General features: G+C 50.9%; 1 protein-coding gene across 1 annotated transcript; it reads right to left on the reverse strand.

Moving 5' to 3' along the window:
• Positions 1 to 846: 846 nt before the first annotated feature.
• On the reverse strand, positions 847 to 27,659 carry LOC144258909 (dynein heavy chain domain-containing protein 1-like). Its single transcript, XM_077807044.1, has 11 exons — positions 27,573 to 27,659; positions 20,516 to 20,591; positions 15,409 to 16,072; positions 14,740 to 14,919; positions 14,156 to 14,359; positions 13,689 to 13,799; positions 10,552 to 10,708; positions 9,569 to 9,820; positions 4,095 to 4,148; positions 2,041 to 3,828; positions 847 to 1,644 (listed from the first exon to the last, which is right to left on the reverse strand). Exons 2-10 carry the CDS (start codon positions 20,565 to 20,567, stop codon positions 3,799 to 3,801), a joined length of 1,704 nt encoding a protein of 567 aa, XP_077663170.1. The 5' UTR covers positions 20,568 to 20,591; positions 27,573 to 27,659; the 3' UTR covers positions 847 to 1,644; positions 2,041 to 3,798.
• Between the last annotated feature and the right edge of the window lie 121 nt (positions 27,660 to 27,780).

A 27,780-nucleotide genomic window follows, 5' to 3' on the forward strand; every position in this document is an offset into this window, starting at 1 on the left:
TCATGTGAACTTGACGTTAGTGGAGTCTCATGATGGTCAGTGTGTTTTTCAAATCTTACAAATCTCAAAAGTTACAGCGGTGACTTTCAAATTGATGACCCAAAAATGGACATATACTTGAAGAAAAAGATTTTGGCAGTTTCATATCTACTTGCAGTGATGAAGCTGAACATGAAACTAAGGAAGTGAACCAACACTTCTGTGAGAGCTATCTGCAATATGGATTTTCATCTACAGGGGAACCACCTTGCCCTCTGCCACAATGTCTTGTGAGTAGGGAGAAACTCTCAAACCATGCCATGGTGCCAAGTTAAAATGACACCTTACAAGCAAGCATTCATCCCCTGCCAAGTTGAACTTTTTTTTAAGTATTTGAGGGATCGGAATGAAAAGCAAGCATGACTGATGAAGAAAGAAAAGAAGTACTTGTGGCACCTTAGAGACTAACCAATTTATTTGAGCATAAGCTTTCGTGAGCTACAGCTCACTTCATCGGATGCATACCGTGGAAACTGCAGAAGACATTATATACACACAGAGACCATGAAACAATACCTCCTCCCACCCCACTGTCCTGCTGGTAATAGCTTATCTAAAGTGATCATCAAGTTGGGCCATTTCCAGCACAAATCCAGGTTCTCTCACTCCCTCACCCCCCTCCAAAAACCACACACACAAACTCACTCTCCTGCTAGTAATAGCTTATCCAAAGTGACCACTCTCTCTACAATGTGCATGATAATCAAGGTGGGCCATTTCCAGCACAAATCCAGGTTTTCTCACCCCCCCCCCCCCATACACACACAAACTCACTCTCCTGCTGGTAATAGCTTATCTAAAGTGATCATCAAGTTGGGCCATTTCCAGCACAAATCCAGGTTTTCTCACCCTCCGCCCCCCCCCCCCCCACAAACTCACTCTCCTGCTGGTAATAGCCCATCCAAAGTGACCACTCTCTTCACAATGTGTATGATAATCAAGGTGGGCCATTTCCTGCACAAATCCAGGTTCTCTCACCCCCTCACCCCCCTCCAAAAACCACACACACAAACTCACTCTCCTGCTGGTAACAGCTTATCCATCAGTCAGACTGATGACTGACTGTGCAACTGTTTCTGACAAAGCAATGGAAGCAAGCTACATGGTCACTGAGCTTGTAGCAGAGGCAAAAAACCACATACAGTCACAGAGACATTAATTTTACCAGCATGCAAAGAAATTGTCAGAGTAATATTAGGCGCATATGCAAGGAAATTGAAAAATTTCCCCTTTCAGAAAACACGATAAGTTGCTGCGTTGACGACATGGCAGGTGATACTGATATGGTGCTCTGTGGGACTCTAAGGTCTAGCTGCCTTTCCTACACCTCAACCAGACACCTCAACATGTCAGTTTGCTCCCCCATAAGCTGCTACATCTCCTCTTGCGTGTTATGCTCTTGTTCCCTGATTGCTTTCCGGCCCTCTTGGTCGATGCGCATGCTCTCTGAAAGTGAGAGCCTCCATGCACGGAGCTGGGCCCTGTCAGCCTTGGAGGAACGCATCAAACCACAGAACATGTCTTCCCTTGTCTGCTTTTTTCGCCTTCTAATCTGGGACAGCCTTTGTGCTGGAGTGGAGGAAGCATCCAGAGAAAATGTTGCAGCTGCAAGGAAAAGCATACATTGTTGAAAACAAAAGGTTAACTGTTGCAATGAATAAAACAATTCATAGCAGTAAATACATTCTCTGAGGTACTCGGCCAAATTTAGTGTTTTAAAAGAAGAGCATACCAGTAAGGTACAACACATGGCAGAGCTCTGGGCGGCAGATTTCGGTTTGCAGGCAGGCATGGTAAGCACACACAAAAGGGTAGGCGGTGTGAGGGCACACCTGGGAAAATTTTGTAGTGTGGAAACTCTTGGCACATAAACAGGCTTTTCTGGGAAGCACCCTTTTGTGGCTGCACTGGCCACCACTGTATCCCAATTGTTTACCTCAAATTAAACAGTAACCACAACTGCATTTAACCCCTGTAGTGTTATTACAAGTGTGCACTCACCATAGGTGCCTTCCTCGCCATCACAGTCCCGCACCAGTGGGTCCTGGGAGGGGACTGGCCACAGAGTTAGGAAAAGGTCCTGGCTGTCGGGGAGAATGGATCCTCCACTTGCCTGCTGTGCATTATTCTCCTCCTCCTCTTCCTCATCAACAATGTCCTCCTTGTTGTTGCCCACGGCCACTTGTGTCCCCCGGGAGGTTTCCACGAAGCGTGTTGCCGTCCTGGTGGGGTGCCCACCTAGAATCACATGCAGCTGCCCATAGAAGCGGCACGTCTGTGGCTCCACACCACAGCGACTGTTCGCCTCCCTTGTCTTCTGGTACTTGCCTGAGCTCCTTTATTTTCACAGGGCACTGCTGTGTGCCCCTGGTACAGTCTTTGTCCCCCAGGCCCTGTGCAATTTTGGCATCAATGTCAGCATTTCTTCTGCTGGTTCAGAGTTCTGCCTGCACGGACTCTTCTTCCCACACAGTACTCAGATCCAGTATCTCCTGTATGCTCCATGCTGGAGCACGTTTGCGTACTTGGGCAGCCATGGTCAGCTGTGGTGGTGAGCTCTCCATGCTGATCAAACAGGAAATTAAATTCAAAAGTTCCTGGGGCTTTTCCTGTTTACCTGGCTGAAGTGCAGTGGAGTTGAAAGTGCTGTCCAGAGGGGACACATTGGAGCACTCTGGGACACCTCCCGGAGGCCAAACAAGTTGAAATACACTATACTGTGTCTACACTACCCCTACTTCAACCTGAGAAGGTCGAAACTAGCGCTACTCCTCTCGTTGAGGTGGAGTACAGGCGATTTTAAAAGCCCTTTAGGTCGGCAGGAAGGGCTCTGTAATGTAGACAAGCTAATTATAAATTCGACCCAATGCGGGGAATGTTGATCTAATGACACAGTGTAGACCAGCCCTATGTGAGAGTCACCACCGCCCCATAAGTGCCCAAGGCCGCTCCAGCCTCCCTATTTTCAGGCATGACAGTTTGACAGCCTCCACTAGGGGGCATCGCTTTTTGTTTTTTTCTCATCACCTGTTTAACCTTTTAAAAAAAAATTGCAAGCATCCTTGATGATATCTTTTTGACGGCCATCTGTTTATCCTCCAAACACTGACCTCCCTTTTGTTTCCCCCTCAGTTTCCCCTTGAGGATGTCCCTTTTACCTGTACCCCTTTCCATGACTAGTCTTGTCGGCTGAGAACCAGAGACACCCTCTGAAAAACTGAAGTATTTTTCTAAGTCAGCCACAAGAGCTTTTGTATTTTGATGTAGTTTCCAGCCAGTTTCTTTTAGAAACTCTGAGGATAAACCGGCCATCAGCTTTCTGAACAAAGCATCGTGTTTTTCCCAAATCCTTTTAGAATACTGGAGGGCTGTGCCTAGCTTATTAAGAGAATAGTTCATAACAATTTTCAGATACTTCATAAGGAGATACCCCTGCATCGCATAGGTTTTCAGTTCTTGTTTTTTATTCACAACCCCTAAAGCACTTGCTCCAGGTTTGTGACTGTGTTTTTTCACTCACAGTTTTCTCAGGGCTTGGTGTGGTGTCGACTACTCAGGAACTGGAGTTGTGTTCGCATTATTGCTCTTTTACTGTAATCTTTTCTGTTGTTCTTCGGTTTGACGTATCTGAGCTTTGAACAGTCCTGATGCTCCATGTGTGCTCTGCTGCTGTTTGCTGTTTCGGTGTTGTTGTTAAAGGTCTCCGAGCAGATTCCTGGCTCTTTGTTGGTTCTGTAGATGGTATCTCTGTAGCTCTGACTAGGGCATCATCAAGAGAGTACCACAAGCCTGTTTAGGAAAACAGAAATACTCCAATTTAGCATTAAACAAAACATTTTACAGAATTCACATACACACAGACAAACAAAAAAATCCTTAACTCTATAATCTCACCAAAACCCTTTGGGTTAAAAAGCAAGCAAAAATTTTAGTTAGTATTATTCCCAAACACCCCAAACCCCCTATACAACCTGTTTAATACAAGGTTTTTTAAAAAATTATTATTATAGTATTAAGTATAGTATTAAGCACACATAGATAAAATGGGGTTTTACCTGGCCCTGGTAAAATACAGCTTGAAGTCGCTGTTTCCAGCTAAACAGGTCACACTGCAATGAAGACATCTATCATTATTAGTAAGGAAGAGTAACATTATATAGTACATATTTTCAGAGTTAAAATACAAGCAACATACCTCGTCTTGCAGTCCAGCTACAGCCCATTCTGTTCAAGACGGTTTCCATTATAAGAAGACGGTCTCTAGAAAAGCTCAGGTTTTTTTTTTACCAACCTAACTCTTTGTTTCAAACAAACTTCAATGTCTGTAGTTAGCAGGTTGATTTCATCACTACAGCTCTTAATTAATAGATACATAAGGAAGGTGCACACCCCTTTCTAAACATTCCCTTTTGTGATCTGTGGATGAAAATTAAATTGTCTGTACAACTGGGACATTTTTGCTAATTTTTAGTTAAAATCAATTTTTTTGTTTCAACAAAAAATGGAGCACTATAGGACTTCTTACAGTATTAAACAGTAAATCACCATACACAACAATCCTTAATGCTACTGTCGCCTCTCTTGAGTGGGAGCCTTGCAGATATCAATGAATGTCTTAGTTTTTTTGTTTTTGTTTCTTTTCATTTTAAACATGTTTCTTTTCTTTTTAAAGTTCTGCTTTGTTTTTAAATAAAAACAGATGTAGCACAACCAGAGTAAACAACCTACAATGTTGGCTTTTAAATGTTACAGCACATTCTTATGTTATGAATGTGGTGGAGGTTTGTGAACTCTTGCCACCTTCCATTTTGGGTTAGACCATTGTTTGTTTGTTTAATATATTATTTTTAAACTTTTAATGATTGAGTTACTGGAAAGACAGCCCCACAGCATTGTACAACCCCCTGATTAATATTAATCCGTACTTCCTACCCCCCTTATTGTGGATGAATGCTCATCAAACCTCATTACTGATCACATTTCCAATTCCAACAGGACCGAATATCTTTAACCCCGATGGAACAGGAAGAAAACCTGGGCGTGTGATTGCGTTGGACAGCGATAGGCTCCACACAACCCCGTTTTTTCAGTAGGTTCTGGTTAAACTGATGCAGTTCAATGGCGTTGAGTCAGCTCATTTGTACTCACATCGCGAACGTCCATGTTTTATACAGAATATCAGAGCGTTTTAGCTTTATTTTAAACATGATTTTGTTTTCTTTCCACTGAATTCTACTACTTGCACTTCAGCTTTCTGATGTAAATAGGTCTCTTTTCTTAATGACACAATAACTGGGTTCTCACAAACTATTTTTATTTAAAAGACATACAGCCCTTGAAAACAAACGGAGATGCCCCACCAAAACTTTCATGCTATTTAAAGGCCATGCAGACCTTTTACATTGCCAAGTTTTATTATATCACATGCTTGTCCCTCACCATTCTCTAATTTAATCCTTTTAGATTTCTTACCATTAGTCTTTCCCCTAAGCAGGGTTCTGTAACTTTTTGTGTTGAGCAGGTGATCAAGATAATGCACTAAGTGGGTATCTTTCAGCTTGGTAATATTGTTTAAGTCACTGTCAGCGTCTCGAGTGCTTTGCACAGCATTTACCAAGGTCATCCCTTCCGCTAAATTTTCTTGGGTTACACACAGACACTGCATTGCATAACCTATGGCAATAAGAGTGTTCAATAAGCTTTCCAAAAACAGGTCAGCACACAGGGCCTGGAGCTTGCAGTTTCTATCCTCTGACGTCCAAGTCACACAGTCATGATGCCACTGGCCTGGCTCGTCTACAACATAGCCCTCACAATCTTCAAAAGCGTCTCCCTAAGACAGTGACTAAGGACAGCATAGACAGAAACACATACAATAAACCACATTGCTCTTTTACACTCACAATATGGCACTGGCTCAGTTACTTCTATGCCAAGGGCCTTCTTTAAATCCATACAGCCATTATCCTCTTCACACTCGGTCTCCTCTTGAACAAGTTGTCTTGGTGCTGAACAAAACCAACTTGAGCCTGATTCCCCTTCGCTCTCTGATGCAAAGCTGTCCAGGGCCTCTGGGTCCTCTAGAAAGGCAGCAGCGAGATTTTCAGAAAAGAAACAGCTGCATGTGCACTGGGTTTAGAGTTATGCAGGTCGGCTCCTAGCCCATTATACCCAATCCTCAACTGCCAGTTTTTACAGTCTATTTACCTAAGCAACGTCATCTCCGTTCACCTTGTCCAACTGCAGTGAACCACTGTCGCCCTCCTCTACGGGGGCAGATGCTGGGCGTTCATGATGCTCGTCAGTCTGCCTCACAAGCACTTGGGTCTTGGGGTCGGGTTCCAGTGCATCCATCAATGGCTGGGCCAAAGGGCTCCCCTCAGCAGCTCCTACCGCCTCCTCAGAACGGTCATTGATGTAGCACCGTCTCTGCAGATGACTATGGACCCTCCAAGCTCAAACGAATTCCGTGGTTCTCATGGGGGGTGATGGCAGAGGCCATGTTTCCCCGTAACATTTCCAGAAATCTGAAAAACAAGCTCTTGAAACAAGATGGCCTCCTCCATAGACAATGGGCTTCCAGGAGTGGTGCTGCTGACTGGCCAACCATTGAACTCCAGAGATCGAGAGTTCCGGCCTAGGCCCTTGTGCTAGACCTGTTCTGATTAGTATACATTTCCTTTCCAGGAGGGACTATGCTGACTATTAGAGGGTGGTGGGAGAAGTTCTTCAAGGGGTCACATGACTCTCTTCCAGAAAGGTCTCCCCACAGCTGAACTTGCCTTGATTGGTCAAATCTACTCTCGGGGAGCTCCAACAGGGCTGAAACCCACTCTGATTAATTGACGATGGGGGGAAGGGTTCCTAGCAGGGTCACATGCCACCCCTTGCTTCGAGTCATGCGTCAGTCTCAACTCCGCAAGTAATACCACAGGAGGAGGGGCACAGGTGGGTGGGACCTTAGGAGTCAGGGTGCAGTCACTGTTTGCTGTACCCCTAGACTACTCTCCTGGTTAACCACTCAATGGTACTTCTGTGACTGGCTCATGGAAGGGTGGAAATGTCTGGAGGAGGAATAGCAAGAGAGTCTCTGAGGACAGGAAACATAGGACCCAACCTCTGATTCGGAAGACGATGATTCTCCTGCCGCTAACCACAGAGGTGCAGTTTCAGATGGTGCCAGCAACCAGTGCCAAAGTGGAGAGGCCCACAGAGAGGACAGTACGAAAGACTGAGCCATCAAGGGTAAATGAGGCTGGCACGGTACTGAGTGTTGTACCAATCCTGCTGGTTCTCCCATGTCCAGCAACACCTCTTGTACTGCCAGCGATACTGCCCCCAACAGGGCCAGGAGGTCCCTGGCAGCCGTAAGTGCCGCCGGCATGGTTGGTACCAAGATAGCAAGAGTGCAGTGTGGTGCCACAGATGTGGAAGGAGCTCCTTCTGGCTCCAGACTCGATGAAACCTGCCCACATGCTGGAGTCAACGGTACCATCTTCTGTTGTACAGAAGCAGCTTGGGCTTAGACTGCACTCTCCACTTAGCCCCCTGCCCAGCAGATTTCTGGGTCAAGCCTCTCCCACTTTCAGCAGTCTCAGGACTCAGGTACATATGAGGCACACTCCTCACCAATGCTGAGGCACTCAGTGCCAAGTCTGACCAGCCTGGCTCAGATGGAGGTCTCAAGACCACCTCGATGAGTAGAAACTTTCTTCTACAAGATTTAAAAGTCCCTGCAAATTTGGCAATGCCCTCCAATCTGAGCTTCCCCAAGGCACTTCAAGCACCTTGAGTGCAGGTTGCTCACAGGCATAGCCTTACTGCAGGAAACACAGGGCCTGAAGCTTGTTAACAGGGGCATCCCTTGGCACCAGGAGACAAACGAAACCCTGAGATCGTTAAAAAAAATTCTAACTAATTAAATCCTAATAACCTTAATAACACTATTTACAATACAAGAAAAAACAGCCCACTAAGAGAACTTGCAAATGCAAGAAGAGCCGTTCCAGCAACCAACCCAGGCAGTAAGAAGGAACTTGCGGGGTGGGGGCTCAGAGTCAGCTGCATGCTTTACACAGATGCCAGCAGTGTGTGGCAGCAGAAGGTGCTTGAGCTGCCCTGACAGCTACCACTGAGCGAAGAAATGTCTGGTGATCGTGCGTAGGGCACACACAAAGCAAGAGAGAAATGCACACTTGCAATCACTCGAAGAAGAACAGGGAATTCAGGCCACACCTACTGAATGGGGAACTATATAATGGAAAGCATAGACTCTGAAAGGGATCATAGCAGACAAGCAGCTCACCATGAACTCCCAGTGTGATGCTGTGGCAAAAAGGGCTAATGGGAACTTTGGCTATATAAACAAGAGAGAAGTGAGAATGAGCAGGGAGGTGATTTTTACATCTGTATATGGCATTGGTGAGACTGAGCCGGGAATAATGCATCCAGTTCTAGTATCCATATTTTAAACAGGATGTTGAAAAATTGGAGACAGTGCCAAAAAAGACCCACAAAAATTATTCAAGAGCTGGGAAAAATGCCTTATAGGGACAGACTTAAAAAGCTCAAATTGTTTAGCTTATCCAAAAGATTGCGAGGTGACTTGACTATGGTGTATAATTATCATCTTATGGAGAAAATACCAGATGCTAGAGACTTCTTAAAGCTAGTGGAGAAGGGCAGAACAAGAACCAATGGCTGGATGCTGAAGCCAGAAAAATTCAGACTGGAAATAAGGCCCAAATGTTTAACAGCAATGGTGACCCAAGGGAAGTGGTGGAGTCTTCTGTGATGCTGACAGACAAGATAGCTCAGGCCAAAGTCCCAATGTCTCAGCTGAATACTGACATAGCTGAAACCAGCTTTTGGCTTACCCATGTGTTAGTATTGTTAACTAGGTATTAGAATGATAAGAATGTGTTTAGACTTCATTGAATGCTTGTGAGTTGCAGCCCCTCCCCACCCCCCACTCTGATCTGGTCCCATCTGCAGTGGCATCCTCACCCAACTCCTAGCCCCGCCCCTGGCCCTGGCCCCAGCCTCCGGCCCAACTGCTGCTCCGCTCCCAGACCTGCCCCTGCCCTTAGCCATGTCTGCTGGCTGCGGCTCTGTCCCTGGCCTTGGGGCAGGGCTGGGAGTGTAGCCGCACCTGGCCGTGGGCCCAGCTGCCAGCCCCCACCACGGCCTGTCTGCGGTTCCGCTCCCACCCCCGGCCCCTGGCCCCAGCCTCAGCTCTCTTACCCCATGTCTCTCTCTCACGGCCACAGCTCCGAGGGGCACAGACAAGGGCACGGGGGGCATGGCCCCCCAGTGTTTGGAGACCACTGCTTTAGATAAAACACCAGTGACGGGGTTCAGTGCAGGGGGCTGGACAGGATTCTCTGGCTGTGCTATCGCAGGTCAGCCTAGGGGGCCTAATGGCCCTGTCTGGCCTTCAACTCTGAGTCTATGCCAGGGTCAGACTGGGAAGGGGCAGGCCAAAGGTGTGAAAGACTCAAAGCCTTCAGCCTCCTTTTCCCTGCCTCACCTTCATGACGTTGCTGACGAACGCTGTGACCTCCTCCTGCACGATGGAGACCAGGTTTTGGCAGGTCAGGAGGTTCACCAGCTGGGCCAGGCTGCCCAGCCTCTGCATCCAGAACTCGGCCTCCTTCAGCCTCCTCTCCAGGTCCCTGTGGTGGACTCTCTGCTGATACAGGGACTCCTTGGTGATGTAGAGCTTGTAGCTCTGCACTTGGGTCTGCAGCCCATGCACCATCTTGTAGGTGTCATCCCGCACCTGCAAGGACATGGACACATGGGGGCTGAGAAGGCAGGTTCCCTGCACAGACCCATTTCCCCGTCAGTGCTCAGGGTGGGACGGGGAAGGAGTGAAGGGAGCTGCCCAAATCTCTCCCAGCTATGGAGCTCCACATTATGGCAGGAGACTCTTTCTTGCTGCTCTGGGATGGAGAAAGAGGGTCCTAAAAGGTCTCTGATAGAAACATCAGGCATGGCGGAAGCACTGTTCCCTGATTTGACTGGGGAACACAACCCTGAGAGTTCCCAGAGCTTTCCTAGCCAAACCAGGACCCTAAAAGCCTTGAATTGTAGGGTCCATAGGGCAGGCGTGGAGCTTCAATGGGAGAGGAGGACCTGTGGAGGGGAACTCCCAGGTACTTCTCTCCCAGCACTGGAAAAGCATTATAGGGAGCAGGGCAGGAGCACTGGCTGTGGGGTTGTGGAGCTCCTGGCCATTCCCCGCAGGAGCTGTATGGAGCCGGGCAGGGGCACCGGCCGCGGGGTTGTGGAGCTCCTGGCCATTCCCCGCAGGAGCTGTAGGGAGCCGGGCAGGGGCAGCGGCTGCGAGTGGAGCTCCCGTCAGAGGGCACTGTAGGGAGCAGGGCAGGAGCACTGATTGTGGAGCTACTGGTACTGCAGTTCTGACCCCTCCCAGCAGGGGGCACTCCAGGAGAGAAGCCAAGTGGCACTGGGAGTACAGGTCTCCCTGATGCTCCAACCCTGCCTTACCAGCTCGAGAATGGCTGAGCAGAGGGTGAGGAACCTCTTGAGCAGGCCTCGGGCACGGCCATTCTCTTGGGCCAGGGCCTGCTGTAGCTCCGGGAAGGTGTAGCATTTGGAGTCATCCTGGGGCAGCCAGTGTACAGATCTTAGCTCCTGCAGGAGTCTAGAAGGAAGCAGGATCCATTAGGCAGGGCCATAGGAACAGCCAGCCTCACCTGGGCACTCAGCCCCAGACAGTCGAGGATAGGACCAGGAGTATAGAAGCCTGAGAGTCCCTCCTGGGGTCCAGTCCAGTAACCCTGAGCTCACTGGCTGGGGCCTCAGCCCTTCATCCCCAAGGCTCTGCTCACAGCACCACTGAAGCAAATGTCCCCTGTGAGCCTGAAGGGAGTCAGGAGTGTGAAGACAACTGGCCCCTGAAGGGAAGAGCCCCACAGAAGCTCCTCAGGCCCCTGCTTGGGGAGAAAGCACTCAGTGAGGACCACTGGAGAACCTAAAGAGGCGGGGGGGAGGGGGTGCGTGTGCTCTGTCTTCTGCATAACCCAGGATAAAGGTTATCAGGTATATTTAGGACAAAGAGGTGAAAGGTAAGTATTACTGAATGTTGTAGCATTAGCATGTTAACAATAAACCGGCTGAGCCTACGTGTATGTTCCTGATGCTGCTGTTTTGAAGATAACTGCAGAGTTTAGACACTAATGTCTCTGAAAGATAGCAGATGCCACAAGACAAACACTGCTAGTCAGGGTGAAATGTTCGAGACTTGCTTCAGGAAACCACCTGTTACTACCATGCTAAGGTGATGTAAATATTAATGAGTTAGCCTATGAAAAATGGGGCACCCCAAAAGTAGTGAGGTGTGGAAGTTCAAATACAGAAAAGGGGTTCAAACCTTCATAAATATGTCTGAACCCCAGTGGGTGTATCCCGGCCTGCGTGCCTTGTCTGGGGGAGATGCCAGGAGGACACCCACTGGTAAGGACTGTTAGGATACAGATATTCAGGCCTGTCTGTAAAGGTCTATACTCTAAGAATTTAGGTGTATTCTTATCACTTGGCTAGTTATAGAGGTATAAAAGAAAGAATCAAAATCACTGTCTGCCGGTGTAAGGGCCTTCTCTTACTGTGACAGTCTGAGGCCCTGTTCTTAGGCTAAGGCCTTTGGCTAAGCATAGATGCAGCCATAAGCTGGGAAGCAACCGGTCACCTCCTCACATCCCAAACTAGTCACATTGAAAGAAGGTGCTATTGGGCTGTTAGGAATACAATCCTGTCCTGATAATGCCTATCGCCTCCAGAGAAAGGGAAGTGCCTAGAAGATGTAAAAGGAAACCTAGTTTGATAGCGTCCTGTCTGGCAAGAACTCACTTATCAATAGCTGGGATGTGAAATCCTCACTTCTGTGTTTGTTCTATCACTGTAGTCCCCATTTCCCCATTATGTATGCACCCGATGAAGCGAGCTGTAGCTCACGAAAGCTTATGCTCAAATAAACTGGTTAGTCTCTAAGGTGCCACAAGTACTCCTTTTCATTTCCCCATTGTTTGTCTGTATAATCTCTGTCTGGTTCTGGGATTGTTTCTGTCTGCTGTATAATTCATTTTGCTGGGTGTAAACTCATTAAGGTGGTGGGATATAATTGGTTAAATAATTATGTTACAATATGTTAGGTTTGGTTAGTTAAATTTCAGTAAAATGATTGGTTAAGGTATAGCTAAGCAGAACTCAGGTTTTACTATATAGTCTACAGTCAATCAGGAAGTGAGTGGGTGTGTGCGTGTGGGTACTGGGAACATGGAATGGGGGTGGGGAAATTGGAATCATGTTTGTCTAAGGGCAGGAATGGGAACAGGAACACAGGTGTAAGGCTCTGTGGTGTCAGAGCTGGGAAGGGGGACACTAAGGAAGGAAACTGGAATCATGCTTGCTGGAAGTTCACCCCAATAAACATCGAATTGTTTCACCTTTGGACTTTGGGTATTGTTGCTCTCTGTTCATGCGAGAAGGACCAGGGAAGTAAGTGGGTGAAGGAATAAGCCCCCTAACAAGGACGATGACGAAGAAGACTAACACCATTCTGTACAGGTCTCTCTCTCTGCTTTACCAGACTGCAGTTGTACAGGGAGACTTTGGCAAACCAGTAAAGTGCCTGAAACCACTATGACTTATTGCTAAAAGCAGCCAAGTCAGCAGGCTGTAAATTGGACATTCAGCAGTCTCAGTTTAATGTTTTTTGGGTGCCACAGAGAGGGCAGCTTGACCCCGTGTCCTTCCTGATAAGAATTGTGTTGAAGTTGCTGATACATGCATCTTAGAAGAGCAGGATGTGCCCCAGGAATGTCTATTGGGGCCTCAAGCCTGCAAACTCTGGAAAAACCCACACCTGGTTAATCAATAATCAGAAGGAACCTCTTGCTTGACCATTGAAACTGCTTACTTAACAAGTTTTCTTTAAGGGACATGTCATTCTATTACTAATGTATAAATAATGGGGAAAAGTTTGAGGTGGTGGGACTCTTCAGGACTGGACTCTCCCTCTGGCTGCATCTTATGTTGCCCACCGGTAGACGGGCTGCCGCTGTGCCACTCGAGAGCCACACTCAGCTTTGGTAATTATCAAGGGTTGGGGGTGTTTTACTAACCTGTTGCGGACGTGTGTATAAGTGCTTGAGACTAAATAAAGTTCAGCTTTAAGCAAAAGCACTCTTGTGTTGTCCTGTTTGTGCCAGTGACCGGCCGGCCATGTCTCCCCTGATTTATTTCCTGACACCACCTTGCACAGAGTAAAAGTTACCAAGAGCTTTGGGTTGGTAACACAGCGTGTGCATTGTTTGGTTGACTAATAAAGGGAATTATTATGGAAAGAACACTATGGGAGTCTCTGCTGCGCACCATTGGGACCCTTCTGTTGGTAACCTCTCTCCTGCAGGCTGTCTCGGAGGCTGGCCCTTGGGGTGGGAATTTGTTAAAGTAACCACGAACTATAGATAAGGTTACATCCAGGGCCTTGGGCCTCCAGCACAGGGTGTTCTCAGCTGGGATTCCAAGGGGAGCAGCACCTGGACAGGGGTGGGGTACAGCTCTCAGTTAAGGTCCTGGCTGGGGCAGGGACACCCCTCCCACACACACATTCTCCCTCTTACCTGGAGATGTGGAGCAGTGCTGCTCCAAAGTGGGGAACAGCCAGGAGCAGGTAGCTGCCCAGGGCTTCCTGGCGTGTTAGCAGCTGCAGGTGCTTCACATTTTGCCACCAGCTATGGGGGAAGGAGAGTAAGACTAGGAGCTGTGCTATGCTGAGAGGAGGGACTAGCTCAGGGAGGTGAGACACTGCACATCAACAAGGGGCTCCATCCCGACCTGCTGCTATAGGTCCCACCCTGTCCACATCCCTGGGCTCCAGCCCATGTGCCTGCAGCAAGAACCATCAGGTGCAGATCCTGTAAGCTGCTAATGGGGTTGCTAATGGGGCCCAACCAACCTCAGGTCCTGCTCCAACACATGCAGTATAGGTCCCCTGCATCCAGGGCTCAGGCCCCCAGGCACCATCCTCCGAGCACAGTGTGGAGGGTGGTATCTCTCAGGTTCCTCTGCAGTGCCCTGGGCCACTCACCAGGCAAAGGCTTTGTGGACAAGGTAGTGCCTGAAGAAGGGGATGCACTGGAGTAGCTGCCACAGCAGGGCCTCTCGGTGCCACTCTCCGAGTGTCAGGGCCTCGGCGCCTTCATCTGGGTGCACGTGCAGCACCCCAAAGGGGGAGAAGACATAGTGCTGGGGGTTGGCCTGCCGCTTAGGAACCACAACCAGGTCGTAGGGCCTGTATCGAGAAAGAAAGATACCAAGGTATATAAAGTCTGCTGCAGTTTCCACGGTATGCATCCGATGAAGTGAGCTGTAGCTCACAAAAGCTCATGCTCAAATAAATTGGTTAGTCTCTAAGGTGCCACAAGTCCTCCTTTTCTTTTTGCGAATACAGACTAACACGGCTGTTACTCTGAAGGCCTATATGGAAACAGGAAGCAGGGCCTGGCTGCTCCACCCATCCACATACCCCTGCCATGGGGAGGCCAGCAGGGCACAGAGCCCTGCAGCACCACTGGGGCACTGGGCCTGACATCCCAGAGGCTAACACAGCACTGGGGAAGTGCCTGGTAGGGGCAGTGTGGGTGCAGAGGGCTGAGTTTGGAGTGCAGTTACCTGAAGTGCCTGTTGGGGGCAACGTTGAGGTAGACAAAATTGATTTTCCCCAGGTGCCTGTTCCTCACAAAAATCTCAGCAGCCCGGAGCCCCGTCAGGGACTGCCAGGAGAAGCTCTGCTCTCCTTCCACCACCTGTGGGGTGGGCGTGGCAGCCTCTCCGCCTGGGTCTGGAAGGAGCCTGCAGTGAAGACAGCATGACTGTGAGAGCTCCAGGGCAGAGGTCACTCCATGTCCCCCTCCAGTGCGTGGGCAGGGGGAGAGCAGCTGGGATGCCACACTCAACATGGCTAGGATTTGCACCTTCACAGTGCTGGAGAGACACTTACTCCCCAGGGGGGATCTGTACCGTTACACCATCACACAGGGAGGACTAGAAAAAATATCTAGGACTCCTGGCTGCCCAGTTCCCCTGAGCGAACTCCCAAGCTCCCACTCCCCTGTCAGAGTTGAAAACAGAACCCAGGAGTCCTGGCTCACAGTCTCCACCACCAGCTGGCAGGCTCTCCAGTCACAGTGAGCTCTGGGGCATACAGTCCAGCATCCCTGTGGCCCTGGAGAGGTGGGAGTGTGGGTGATCCCTGTTCTGTGCGGGACCCACGAGAACAGCCCATGCCCTGGGGGAGGACATTGAAGCCTCGAGCCAGGATTTGGCGGAGGAAGCCCTTACCTCGGCTCAGCACAGCAATACTTCACAGGCACCTCTGTACCAAGGGCAAGGGACATGAGACCCAGGCTTCTTGTCCACTGGGTCTCCTCCTGAGCCAGCTCCATGCCCACCAGACCCACACTTCTCTGCAGCTGCTGCAAAGACACTGGGCCTGGCTGGCACACAGCTGCTGGTTCTTCTACCTCCTGGTCTAGGACAAAGAGGCAGGGCTGCCCTGCGAAGGCTGGCTCTGAGCCAACAGGGAGCAGATTGGCTGGGGGCACTGGATCCCTGTAGTGTGCAACAAGTGGATGGGCAAACAGCTCTGAGTGGTCCCTGGGGAAGGCCTGGCCCATGGCTCCTGGGACATCCATGTCAGACACAAGGGCCTGACTTCGGTAGTACTGGTAACAGAGGCTCTCCAGGTAGGGCAGCAGCTCCTCCCGGCAACGCAGCTGTTCCCGGAAGGGGCTGAGGAGCTGCAGGACATCCAGTAGGTGCAGCCAGGCACTTCGGCTGCTCCTCTGCAGCACCTTCACAAACACAGCGATCAGCTCAGCCACGAGTGCGTCCAAGTGCTGGGGGTCAGGCCTCCCTGTCTCTTGGAGCTGGGCAGCAAGGCGCTGGCGGACACCCCAGGCCCAGCCACGCTCCACTGGCTGGGAGCTCCTGGGCTCTCTGCCACCTGCAAAGGGACAGAGTCATGAGATAGGGCCAGGAGAAGTGAGCAAGTGCTCAGCCCAAGGCTGAGGGCGCCCCCACCCTAGCCCCCTACACTGCCCACACCCTACTGGACTGTATTGCGAGGTCAGATTCCTTCCCACAGATGTGATCTTTGACGGCCTATCTGTGAGCTTCAACAGGATCCTCGGATACACAGTGATGATGATTGTGAAGCTTGGTTGAGGTGGAGGAGTCAGAGGGTGGGATATTTCCCAGGGAATGCCTTACTGCTAAATGATGAACTAGCAATTGGCTGAGCCCTAAAGGGTTAACTCTCACACTCTACAAGGCAGCAGGAAAGGAAGGAGGGCAGACAGAGACAGAGACACACACCTTGTGTGTGTGAGAGAGATGTGCATTTCCCCTTTAAGTACACTGCCTTGTTAATTAGATCAGCAAGCAGAGCCACAGCTGCTGCCAGGGCAAGCTCCCTCCCTCCTGTCATGTGTCCCTGCTCTATGGAAGATGGGGTAAGTGGGGTGCAGGAGCAGGGGGGAGGGATACACCCTGACATTAGCCCTCCTCTTCCCCCCCCCAGCAAGCAGGAGTCTTGGGGAGCAGCTCCAAGGCAGAGGGCAGGAGCAGCACACGGCAGTGGGGAGAGGGACAGCTGAACTGCGGGCAATTGATAGCCTGCTGGGCAGCTGCTGCACAGGGAACTTAGGGGAGCGGGGAGCTGATAGGGGGGCTGCCAGTCCACCCTAGTTCCAACCATCCACCAGCTAGCTGCAATGGGCTACTCTTCCTGCAAGCAGTGGACAAAGCAGGCGGCTGCCAAATGACGTTAGAAGGGAGCATTGTACAACTTTAAACGAGCATGTTCCCTAATTGATCAGCAACATAACAACAAAACAGCGTTAACCGGGACGACTTTAAATGAGGAGTTCCTGTATATTCCTGAGGTGCAAGGCTGGGAGCTCGGGGAATTCGGCTGGTGCCTTTCTCTGAGTGATTCATGACCAGCTCTGGGAGCATTCATGCAATCTAGCTGTGTGAGGGGCTCCACCTGCTGTTGTGCTGAGTGATCACAGGGCCTGGAGGGGTTTGCTGCTTGTCACTAGCAAAGCAGGGTTAAGGCTGCACCCTGGGGATCTCATCACAATGAGCTATTGGGGTGTTGGCATTAGAACAGAGATGCCGCCAAATTCACTTCTGACCTCACCTGTAGCACAACAACCCCCAGGGCAAGCCTGGGGCAATGGGGCCAGCACTGACCATGAGGAAAGAGCTCCCCCTAGAATCATAGAATATCAGGGTTGGAAGGGACCTCAGGAGTCATCTAGTCCCACCCCCTGCTCAAAGCAGGACCATTCCCCAATTAAATCATCCCAGCTAGGGCTTTGTCAAGCCTGACCTAAAAAACTTCTAAGGAAGGAGATTCTACCACCTCCCTAGGTAACGCATTCCAGTGTTTCACCACCCTCCTAGTGAAAAAAATTTTCCTAATATCCAACCTAAACCTCCCCCACTGCAACTTGAGACCATTACTCCTTGTCCTGTCCTCTTCCACCACTGAGAATAGTCTAGAACCATCCTCTCTGGAACCACCTCTCAGGTAGTTGAAAGCAGCTGTCAAATCCCCCCTCATTCTTCTCTTCTGCAGACTAAACAATCCCAGTTTCCTCAGCCTCTCCTCATAAGTCATGTGTTCCAGACCCCAATCATTTTTGTTGCCCTTCGCTGGACTCTCTCCAATTTATCCACATCCTTCTTGTAGTGTGGGGCCCAAAACTGGACACAGTACTCCAGATGAGGCCTCACCAATGTCGAATAGAGGGGAACGATCACGTCCCTCGATCTGCTCGCTATGCCCCTACTTATACATCCCAAAATGCCATTGGCCTTCTTGGCAACAAGGGCACACTGCTGACTCACATCCAGCTTCTCGTCCACTGTCACCCCAGGTCCTTTTCTGCAGAACTGCTGCCGAGCCATTTGGTCCCTAGTCTGTAGCGGTGCATTGGGTTCTTCCGTCCTAAGTGCAGGACCCTGCACTTATCCTTATTAAACCTCATCAGATTTCTTTTGGCCCAATCCTCCAATTTGTCTAGGTCCCTCTGTATCCTATCCCTTCCCTCCAGCGTATCTATCACTCCTCCTAGTTTAGTACCATCCGCAAATTTGCTGAGAGTGCAATCCACACCATCCTCCAGATCATTTATGAAGATATTGAACAAAACCGGCCCGAGGACCAACCCCTGGGGCACTCCACTTGATACCGGCTGCCAATTAGACATGGAGCCATTGATCACTACCCATTGAGACCGACAATCTAGCCAACTTTCTACCCACCTTAGAGTGCATTCATCCAGCCCACACTTCTTTAACTTGCTGACAAGAATACTGTGAGAGACCATGTCAAAAGCTTTGCTAAAGTCAAGAAACAATACATCCACTGCTTTCCCTTCATCTACAGAACCAGTAATCTCATCATAGAAGGCGATTAGATGAGTCAGGCATGACCTTCCCTTGGTGAATCCATGCTGACTGTTCCTGATCACTTTCCTCTCCTCTAAGTGCTTCAGGATTGATTCTTTGAGGACCTGCTCCATGATTTTTCCGGGGACTGAGGTGAGGCTGACTGGCCTGTAGTTCCCAGGATCCTCCTTCTTTCCTTTTTTAAAGATTGGCACTAAATTAGCCTTTTTCCAGTCATCCAGGACTTCCCCCGTTCGCCACGAGTTTTCAAAGATAATGGCCAACGGCTCTGCAATCACAGCCGCCAATTCCTTTAGCACTCTCGGATGCAATGTGTCCGGCCCCATGCACTTGTGCACGTCCAGCTTTTCTAAATAGTCCCTAACCACCTCTTTCTCCACAGAGGGCTGGCCATCTACTCCCCATGCTGTGATGCCCAGTGCAGCAGTCTAGGAGCTGACCTTGTTAGTGAAGACAGAGGCAAAAAAAGCATTGAGTAAATTAGCTTTTCCCACATCCTCTGTCATTAGGTTGCCTCTCTCATACAGTAAGGGGCCCACGCTTCCCTTGGCTTTCTTCTTGTTGCCAACATACCTGAAGAAACCCTTCTTGTTACTCTTGACATCTCTTGCTAGCTGCAGCTCCAGGTGCGATTTGGCCCTCCTGATTTCATTCCTACATGCCCGAGCAATATTTTTATACTCTTCTCTGGTCATATGTCCAATCTTCCACTTCTTGTAAGCTTCTTTTTTATGTTTAAGATCCGCTAGGATTTCACCATTAAGCCAAGCTGGTCGCCTGCCATATTTACTATTCTTTCGACACATCGGGATGGTTTGTCCCTGTAACCTCAACAGGGATTCCTTGAAATACAGCCAGCTCTCCTGGACTCTTTTCCCCTTCACATTAGTCCCCCAGGGGATCCTTCCCATCCGTTCCCTGAGGGAGTCGAAGTCTGCTTTCCTGAAGTCCAGGGTCCGTATCCTGCTGCTTACCTTTCTTCCGTGTCAGGATCCTGAACTCAACCAACTCATGGTCACTGCCTCCCAGATTCCCATCCACTTTTGCTTCCTCCACTAATTCTTCTCGGTTTGTGAGCAGCAGGTCAAGAAAAGCTCCCCCCCAGTTGGCTCCTCTAGCACTTGCACCAGGAAATTGTCCCCTATGTTTTCCAAAAACTTCCTGGATTGTCTATGCACTGCTGTATTGCTCTCCAGCAGATATCAGGAAAATTAAAGTCACCCATGAGAACCAGGGCGTGCGATCTAGTAGCTTCCGCGAGCTGCCGGAAGAAAGCCTCATCCACCTCATCCCCCTGGTCCGGTGGTCTATAGCAGACTCCCACCACTACATCACTCTTGTTGCTCACACTTCTAAACTTAATCCAGAGACACTCAGGTTTTTCTGCAGTTTCGTACCGGAGCTCTGAGCAGTCATACTGCTCCCTTACATACAGTGCTACTCCCCCACCTCTTCTGCCCTGCCTGTCCTTCCTGAACAGTTTATAACCATTCATGACAGTGCTCCAGTCATGTGAGTTATCCTACCAAGTCTCTGTTATTCCAATCACGTCATAATTCCTTGACATCACCAGGACCTCCAGTTCTCCCTGCTTGTTTCCAAGGCTTTGTGCATTCGTATATAAGCACTTGAGATAACCTGCTGATTGCCCCTCATTCTCAGTATGAAGCAGGAGCCCTCCCCTCACAGACGTTCCTGCCTGTGCTTCCTCCCGGTATCCCACTTACCTCAGGGCTTTGGTCTCCTTCCCCCGGTGAACCTAGTTTAAAGCCCTCCTCACTAGGTTAGCCAGTCTGCTCGCAAAGATGCTCTTCCCTCTCTTCGTAAGTGGAGCCCGTCTCTGCCCAGCACTCCTCCTTCATGGAACACCATCCCATGGTCAAAGAATCCAAAGCCTTCTCTCCGACACCACCCTCTAAGTCCCTGTACTCCCCCGGTTGTGGCAGCAGAGATGAAGGCTCCTTACCTGGGTCAGCAGCCGCAGGGAACAGACTGGGGAGAGTCGGGGAAGGCTGCATGGTATCTCTGTGCACACAAAGCTGCTAAAGACAAAGGCCTGGTCAGTCTAGGTGCCATTGAAGCATGGGGAAGGGGCAAAATGGGGGCAGGTTGTGCCAGGAGGATGGGATCACAGGCAGTCTGTTCTCGGGCGGGGGACAAGGTGAGATCAGAGGGGGCAAGCTGTGCCATGGTGCGGGAGTGGACAAAGTGGGGTTAGAGGATGTTAGGTAATGCCATCGGGTGAGGAGAAAGTGTGTGGGGCGGGGGGTGGAGTCAGACAGTGCCATGGGGGACAACGGGAGAGGTGGAGGATGTAAGGGGCGCACTGAGAGGGATGTGCGGGGGAGTAGGTGATGGGGGGCCCTGATGGTGCATATAAGCATTCACGGACTAGAACTAAGTCTGCAGAGCCTGGGACAGCTGACATTCCCACAATGCCACCAGGAGGCCACGCAGAGCACTTTGGAGAGCAGGCACCACACGAAGTACCACCCAAGGAATGCAGTTTGACCCCTGCAGCCTTTTGATTGACCAAGCACCCTATTTAATCCTGGAGGGTGCCCCAGGAAGTGGTCTGGGCAACCACACAGACTTTGGGCCTGCTGCAACTCCAGACTTCACCTTGTCTCCTGATCCCAGTCCAACAATGACCCTGACTCTTGCCTCCTGACTTCACCCTGATACTACCTCTGCTCTCTGGTCTCCAACCCCAGCCTGACTCTGACCCTGACTCTTGCTTACTGAACCCAGCTCTAGCGATTCCTCTGACTCCTGCTCACTGACTATCATCCCTGACGTGTAGACCCCAGCCCAGCTGTGACTGCTAAGCCAGACCATCTATGTCCTAGTCTTACAGTTTGTCCAGACCCCTTCCGATCCCCTCTGCAGCAGCCCCTGAGCAGGGTTATGGAAGGGGCGGGTCTACTATTGCCCACTGGACTCCATGGAGTACCGGATCTCCAGGAGCAGGTTGCACGACTCCAAACCGAGAACCATCTGCTGCAGTCCCAATTGATGCAGCTCCTAGCAGAAAATCAGACATGTCGCGAGCAGCTAGCATGGTCTCAGAAAGAAAATTCCATGCTCCAGGATTGGGTTGGGCCCTACTGCCTTTTGAACAGGGCCCCACAGTACCACTACCCAAATGTTTGGATGGGAACATAAGAACGGCCATAAGGGGTCAGACCAAAGGTCCATCCAGCCCAGTATCCTGTCTGCTGACAGTGGCCAATGCCAGGTGCCCCAGAGGGAATGAACAGATAGGTTATCATCACGTGATCCACGCCCTGTCACCCAATCCCAGCTCTGGCAAACAGACCATTCCTGCCCATCCTGGCTAATAGCCATTGATGCACTTATCTTCCATGAATCTATCTAGCTCCCTTCTGAACCCAGTTATAGTATCGAGCTTCACAACAGCCTCTGGCAAGAAGTTCCACAGGTTGACAGTGAAAAAATACTTTCTTGTGTTTGTTTTAAATCTGCTACCTATTAATTTCATTTGGTGGCCTCTTGTTCTTGTATTATGAAGAGTAAATAACACTTCCTTATTTACTTTCTCTATACCACTCATGACTTTATATACCTCTATCATATCCCCCCTTAGTTGCCTCTTTTCCAAGCTGAAAAGTCCCAGTCTTATTAATCTCTCCTAATATGGAAGGCATTCTATACCCCTAATCATTTTTATTGCCCTTTTCTGAACCTTTTCCAATTCCAGATTGTGTGCAGGCTGCCAGAGTTGTCACCAAACTGGATCTCCAGGGTGCCTACAATCTAGTGCGCACAGTCAACCTGAGAAACTCCTTGCCTGGGGAGGTTGTGAAGGCTAGGACTATAACAGGGTTTAAAAGAGGACTGGATAAATTCATGGAGGTTAAATCCATTAATGGCTATTAGCCAGGATGGGTAAGGACTGGTGTCTCTAAGGAATGGTGTCCCTAGCCTCTGTTTGTCAGAGGGTGGAGATGGATGGCAGGAGAGAGATCACTTGATCATTACCTGTTAGGTTCACTGCCTCTGGGGCATCTGGCATTGGCCACTGTCAGCAGACAGGATACTGGGCTGGATGGACCTTTGGTCTGACCCAGCCTGGCCATTCTTATGTTCATCAGGGCAGGAGACAAATGGAAGACTGCCTTTTGAACTCATTATGGGCACTTTCAATATCTAGTAATGCCATTCAGGCTGACCAGCATTCCCACGATCTTTCAACACTTTGTGAATGATGTATTTAGAGACACCCTGGATCAGCATGTGTCATCTACCTCAATGATATACTTGCGTTTTCAGATAATCCCAAGAAGCATTGTTATGACATTGGTTTCATCCTGAAAAGGATACAGAAGCGTGGCCTGTTCATGCAACTGGAAAAATGTACCTTTGACCAGTCCCCTACAGAGTTCTTGGGTTACATCCTTTCCTCAAACAGCATCAAGATGGACCCCCAGAAGGTGGAGGCCATCTGCAATTGGGCAGTGCCCAGGTCCCCCCATCCTGAGCTTCATAAATTTTTACTGACAGTTCATTCCAGACTTCTCAGGGCAAACAGCCTCCTCCTGCACAAGGCTGTCAAATTTGTTTGGACACCGGAAGCTCATCATGCTTTCGAACAGCTCAAAGCTGCTTTCACCACCACTCCTGTCTAGCACACCCAGCCCAAGCATTCACAGTGGAAGCTGATGCCTCCAGTGTAGCCATTGGGCCATACTCTCTCAGAGGCATGGTCCACATCAAGTGTTGCACCCCTGTGCCTACTACTCCTGAACACTCAATTCTGCCAAACAGAATTATGAGATATTAAATCAGGAGCTCACTCACAATTAAATCAGCCTTTGAAGAATGGCACTATCTCCTCAAGGGACACAGAAACCCAGTCCAAGTCTTTTCTGAATATCTGTCTAAGTTTTGAACTTTGAACCAAAGACATCTCAGGTGGGCATTATTCTTCTCAGTTTGATTTCATCATCATCTATCACCCAGGAATAGGAAAGACAATGACAGGGCGAAGACCTAACCAAGAGCCACTCCGTCTCCCAAAACCTCGGAACTTCCTTCGTGCCAAAATCCACCAAGACCTGCTTGATCTAATCTGATCCACTTTGTGGGGTGATCCATTAGCCCAGGAGGTGACGGAACAGCCTGCACAAACAAGAGCCAGAACCAAAATGCAGTGCTCCACACAGGACGGGATCACCTACCTCAATAGGCACACATACATTCCCATGGCTAGAAGTGCTCCATCTCTGCCACAACACTCCATGGGGAGGCCACTTTGGCCTCCTTAAGACTTTCCACACGGCTTCCTGTTTCTTCTGGTGGCCCCATAAGCAAGCTAAAGTCCAGGACTAGGTTGACTCTTGTGACCTGTGTGCGCGCACCAAGATGCCTCGTGTTAAGCCCCTCGGCACCCTAGTACCCCTGGAGACCCCACCTATACCATGGGCCTCAATCAGCATGGACTCCATAGTGGAACTCCCTGACTCTAATGGCCACACAGTAGCCTTAATTGTGGTAGACCAACTGACCAAAACGGTGCACTTCATCCCCTGTAACAGCCTGCTCTCTGCTGAAAACACAGCTTGACTACTAGTGGTTTATGTGGTCTGCCTTAATGGGCTTTTGGATCATATCACCTCAGAGAGAGGCCTGCAGTTTGTCTCTCACTTTTGAAGTGAAGCACTCCAGCTAATGGACATTCATGCTTTTTTCTTCACATACCACCCGACACACAGATAGGCAGACAGAGAGGGTGAACCAAGTATTAGAGCAATACCTAAGGTGCTTTGTCAACTACCATCAAGATAACTGGTTCTCCCTCCTTCCTCATGCCAAGTTCTCATCCAACACTGACCAGGCCTGCAAGGGGCAGAGCACCTTCTTTGAAAATTATAGGTTTCACCCTTGTTTCCACTTGGCCTTGCCAGCAGCCTCTCCAAACCCAGCCACTGCCAACTGGATCAAATAAATTCATTATATCCAGGAGGAGCTTAAGGACCACCTTGAAGACACAAAAAAGGAAAATAAGTGGTACTCAGACTATTCACACCAGGAAGACCCAGCTTTCACAGTGGGTCGAAAAGTCTGACTCGCAGTAACGCGCCTCCATACAAACACACCATCTCACAAGCTAGACCACCAGTTTCTCAGACCTTTCTGGATAGGTTAGCAAATCCACCCTGTCACCTTCAAATTGCAGCTCCCTCGATCTGTTTTCATAAGACCATAAGAACGGCCATACTGGGTCAGATCAAAGATCCATCCAGCCCAGTATCCTGTCTGCTGACAGAGGCCAATGCCAGGTGCCCCAGAGGAAGTGAACTTAACAGGTAATGATCAAGTGATCTCTCTCCTGCCATCCATCTCCACCCTCTGACAAACAGAGGCTAGGGACACCATTCCTTACCCATCCTGGCTAATAGCCATTAATGGACTTAACCTCCATGAATTTATCTAGTTCTCTTTTAAACCCTGTTATAGTCCTAGCCTTCACAACCTCCCCAGGCAAGGAGTTCCACAGGTTGACTTTGCGCTGTGTGAAGAACTTCCTTTTATTTATTTTAAACCTGCTGCCCATTAATTTCATTTGGTGGCCCTTAATTCTTATATTATGGGAACAAGTAAATAATTTTTCCTTATTCACTTTCTCCACACCACTCATGAATTTACATACCTCTCTCATATCCCCCAGTCTCCTCTTTTCCAAGCTGAAAAGTCCTAGCCTCTTTAATCTCTCCTCATTCCAAACCCCAAATCATTTTAGTAGCCCTTCTCTGAACCTTTTCTAATGCCAGTATATCTTTTTTGAGACAAGGAGACCGCATCTGTACACTATACTCAAGACGTGGGCATACCATGGATTTATATAAGGGCAATAATAGATTCTCCGTCTTATTCTCCATCCCCTTTTTAATGATTCCTAATAATTTCCACGTATCCCTCCTGAAACCTAACACATAGGACCCTTTTCCTGATTGATCCCAACAGCCACCCCTGCCAGTCCAGCTCCAAGGGCATGAGGAATATATGGTCCACTCTGTCCTTGACTCTATATTGCAGTGAAGGAGACTGTACTCCCTAACCAATTGGGAGAACTAAAGAACACTCCTGGGAATTCATTGCCCATGTCCATACCCTGAGACGGTAAAAAGGTTTCATCTGGACCACCTGGATAAGCCAAGCCCAGTGCCCATCCATAGGAAGGCTGCCCCTGAAGAAGAGGGATAATGTAAAGATTTGTGGCCTACAACCCAGGTCTGCAGAGCCTGACTTCAGACTTCACCTTGGCTTCTGGTCTCCGATCCCAGCCTGACTCTGGCCTCAACTCTTGCTTACTGAACCCAGCTCTAGCGATTCCTCTGACCTCTGCTCACTGATACCATCCCTGACGTGTGGACCTCAGCTTGGCTGTGACCACTAGGCCAAACTGCCTTCGCACTGGTCCCTTACAGGGTAAGTGATGGGGCAGCAGGAGGGAGCGGTTGGAGGTGCTGGGAGGAGCAGGCAGTAGGGGATGGTGGAGGTGTGGTGATCAGGGGTGGGGTGGGTAGGTCAATGATGAGGCACAGAGATGGTGATGGGGGAACTGGAGATGCTGGGTAGTGGGATAAAGCATAGGTGAGTGGAGGGATAGGTGATGGGGGGCAGCAGAGGGGGGACAGAGCACTGGGGGCTGGAGGGACAGGGCAGAGGAAGGTGAAGGGAAGCTGGGGGGCGATAGGTGATGGGGGCACTGAGGGAGGGAGGAGGGCATTGGGAGCCGGAGGGGGCCTGATGGGGGAGGCAGAGGGAATGAGAGGAGCCGGGGGGCAGAGTGGGAGCGGACCTGGGGGGGGCAGAGTGCGGGGACCGGGGGGACCTCGGGAAGGGGCGGGGGGAACAAGAGGAGCAGGCGGGGGAGGGGACCCAGGGGGGCAGAGTGGGGAAGGCAGGGGCAATGAGAGGAGTGGGGGCAGGGCGGAGGGGTGAGGGGACCTCAGGGGGAGAGCGGGGGCAGGGGGGAACAAGAGGAGTGGAGGGGAAGGGGCGGGAGGGGACCTCAGAGGGCAGAGTGAAGGGGGTGAGGGGGAAGGAAGGGGATGACAGGACCTCGGGGGGGCAGAGTGGAGGGGGCGGAGGAGAAGGAGAGTAGCGGGGGGGGGCGAGGGGACCTCGAGGGGCAGAGTGGGGGGCGAGGGGGAAGGAGGGGGGCGGAGAAGGAGTGGGGGGGAAAGAGAGGACCTCAGGGGGCGGAGTGGGGGGCAAGGGTACCATGGGGCGCAGAGTGGGGGGGGCAAGGGGCAGAATGAGAGGAGTGGGGGGACCTCGGGGGCAGAGTGGAAGGAGAAGAGTGGGGGGAAACGTGGGGGTGGGAGGGCAGAGGAGGGGAGTGGGGAAGGAGAGAACCGGGGGGACCGCGGGGGGGGCAGGTTGAGGGGGCAGGGGACAACGAGAGAACCGGGGGAGGACCTCAGGGGGAAGAACAGAACCAGGGGGGGAACCATGGGGGGCAAGGGGGGCAGGAGAGAACGAGAGAACCAGGAGGGCGCGGGGGGAAGGAGTGAACCAGGGGGGAACGCGGGGGGCAGGGTGGGGGAGAACAAAAGAATCCGAGAGGGAACCGTGGGGGCAGAGTGGGGGGGCAGGGGAGAACGAGAGAACCTGAGGGGGGAAAGCAGGGGGAAGGAGAGAACCAGAGGGGGAGTGCGGGGGGCGGGGCGGGGGGGAAGGAGAGGACCCGGAGAGGGACCGAGGGGGGGCGGGGTGGGGGGTAGGGGGAAGGAGAGGACCCGGGGGGGAACCGACGGGGCCGAGGGCGGGGCGGGGTAGGGAAGGAGAGGACACGGTGGGGACCAAGGGGGCGGGGCAGGAGGCAGGGGGAACGAGGGGGGCGGAGGGGGGCAGAAGGGGACCCGGGGGCGGGAACCGAGGGCGCCGGGGTGCGGGAGGGAAGGAGAGGACACGGTGGGGAACGAGGGGGGCGGGGGGACGGGGCGCAGGAGGGACCGCGGGGGGACCGAGGGGGGGGGCCCGGCCGCACCCACCGCGCTCTCGGCGCCCCACGACCCCGCCCGGCCGTTACCAGGGACGCGGCGGCCCCGCGGAGCGGGAACGAGCAACGGTCGCAGGGCGCGAGGCGGCCGCGAAAATCGCCCCGCCCCGATGGGCTGGCCCCGCCCCCGCAGAGCCCCGCCCCCCGGTTCCTTCCCCCCAACTGCCCCACCCCACCCCCCAGAACAGCCCCGCCCCCAC

The sequence above is a fragment of the Eretmochelys imbricata genome, chromosome 1, assembly GCF_965152235.1.
Source record: "Eretmochelys imbricata isolate rEreImb1 chromosome 1, rEreImb1.hap1, whole genome shotgun sequence".
Lineage (NCBI taxonomy): Eukaryota > Metazoa > Chordata > Testudines > Cheloniidae > Eretmochelys > Eretmochelys imbricata.

What these genes read in the sequence shown, in the direction of transcription:
- LOC144258909 (XM_077807044.1), bottom strand. Translation starts at nt 20,567, where the DNA reads ATGCAGCCTTCCCCGACTCTCCCCAGTCTGTTCCCTGCGGCTGCTGAC. An exon ending in CCCTGCGGCTGCTGACCCAG is followed by an intron (nt 16,073 to 20,515) that starts GTAAGGAGCCTT and finishes GTCCCTTTGCAG; the next exon opens with GTGGCAGAGAGCCCAGGAGC. An exon ending in GCCCCCAACAGGCACTTCAG is followed by an intron (nt 14,360 to 14,739) that starts GTAACTGCACTC and finishes TTCTCGATACAG; the next exon opens with GCCCTACGACCTGGTTGTGG.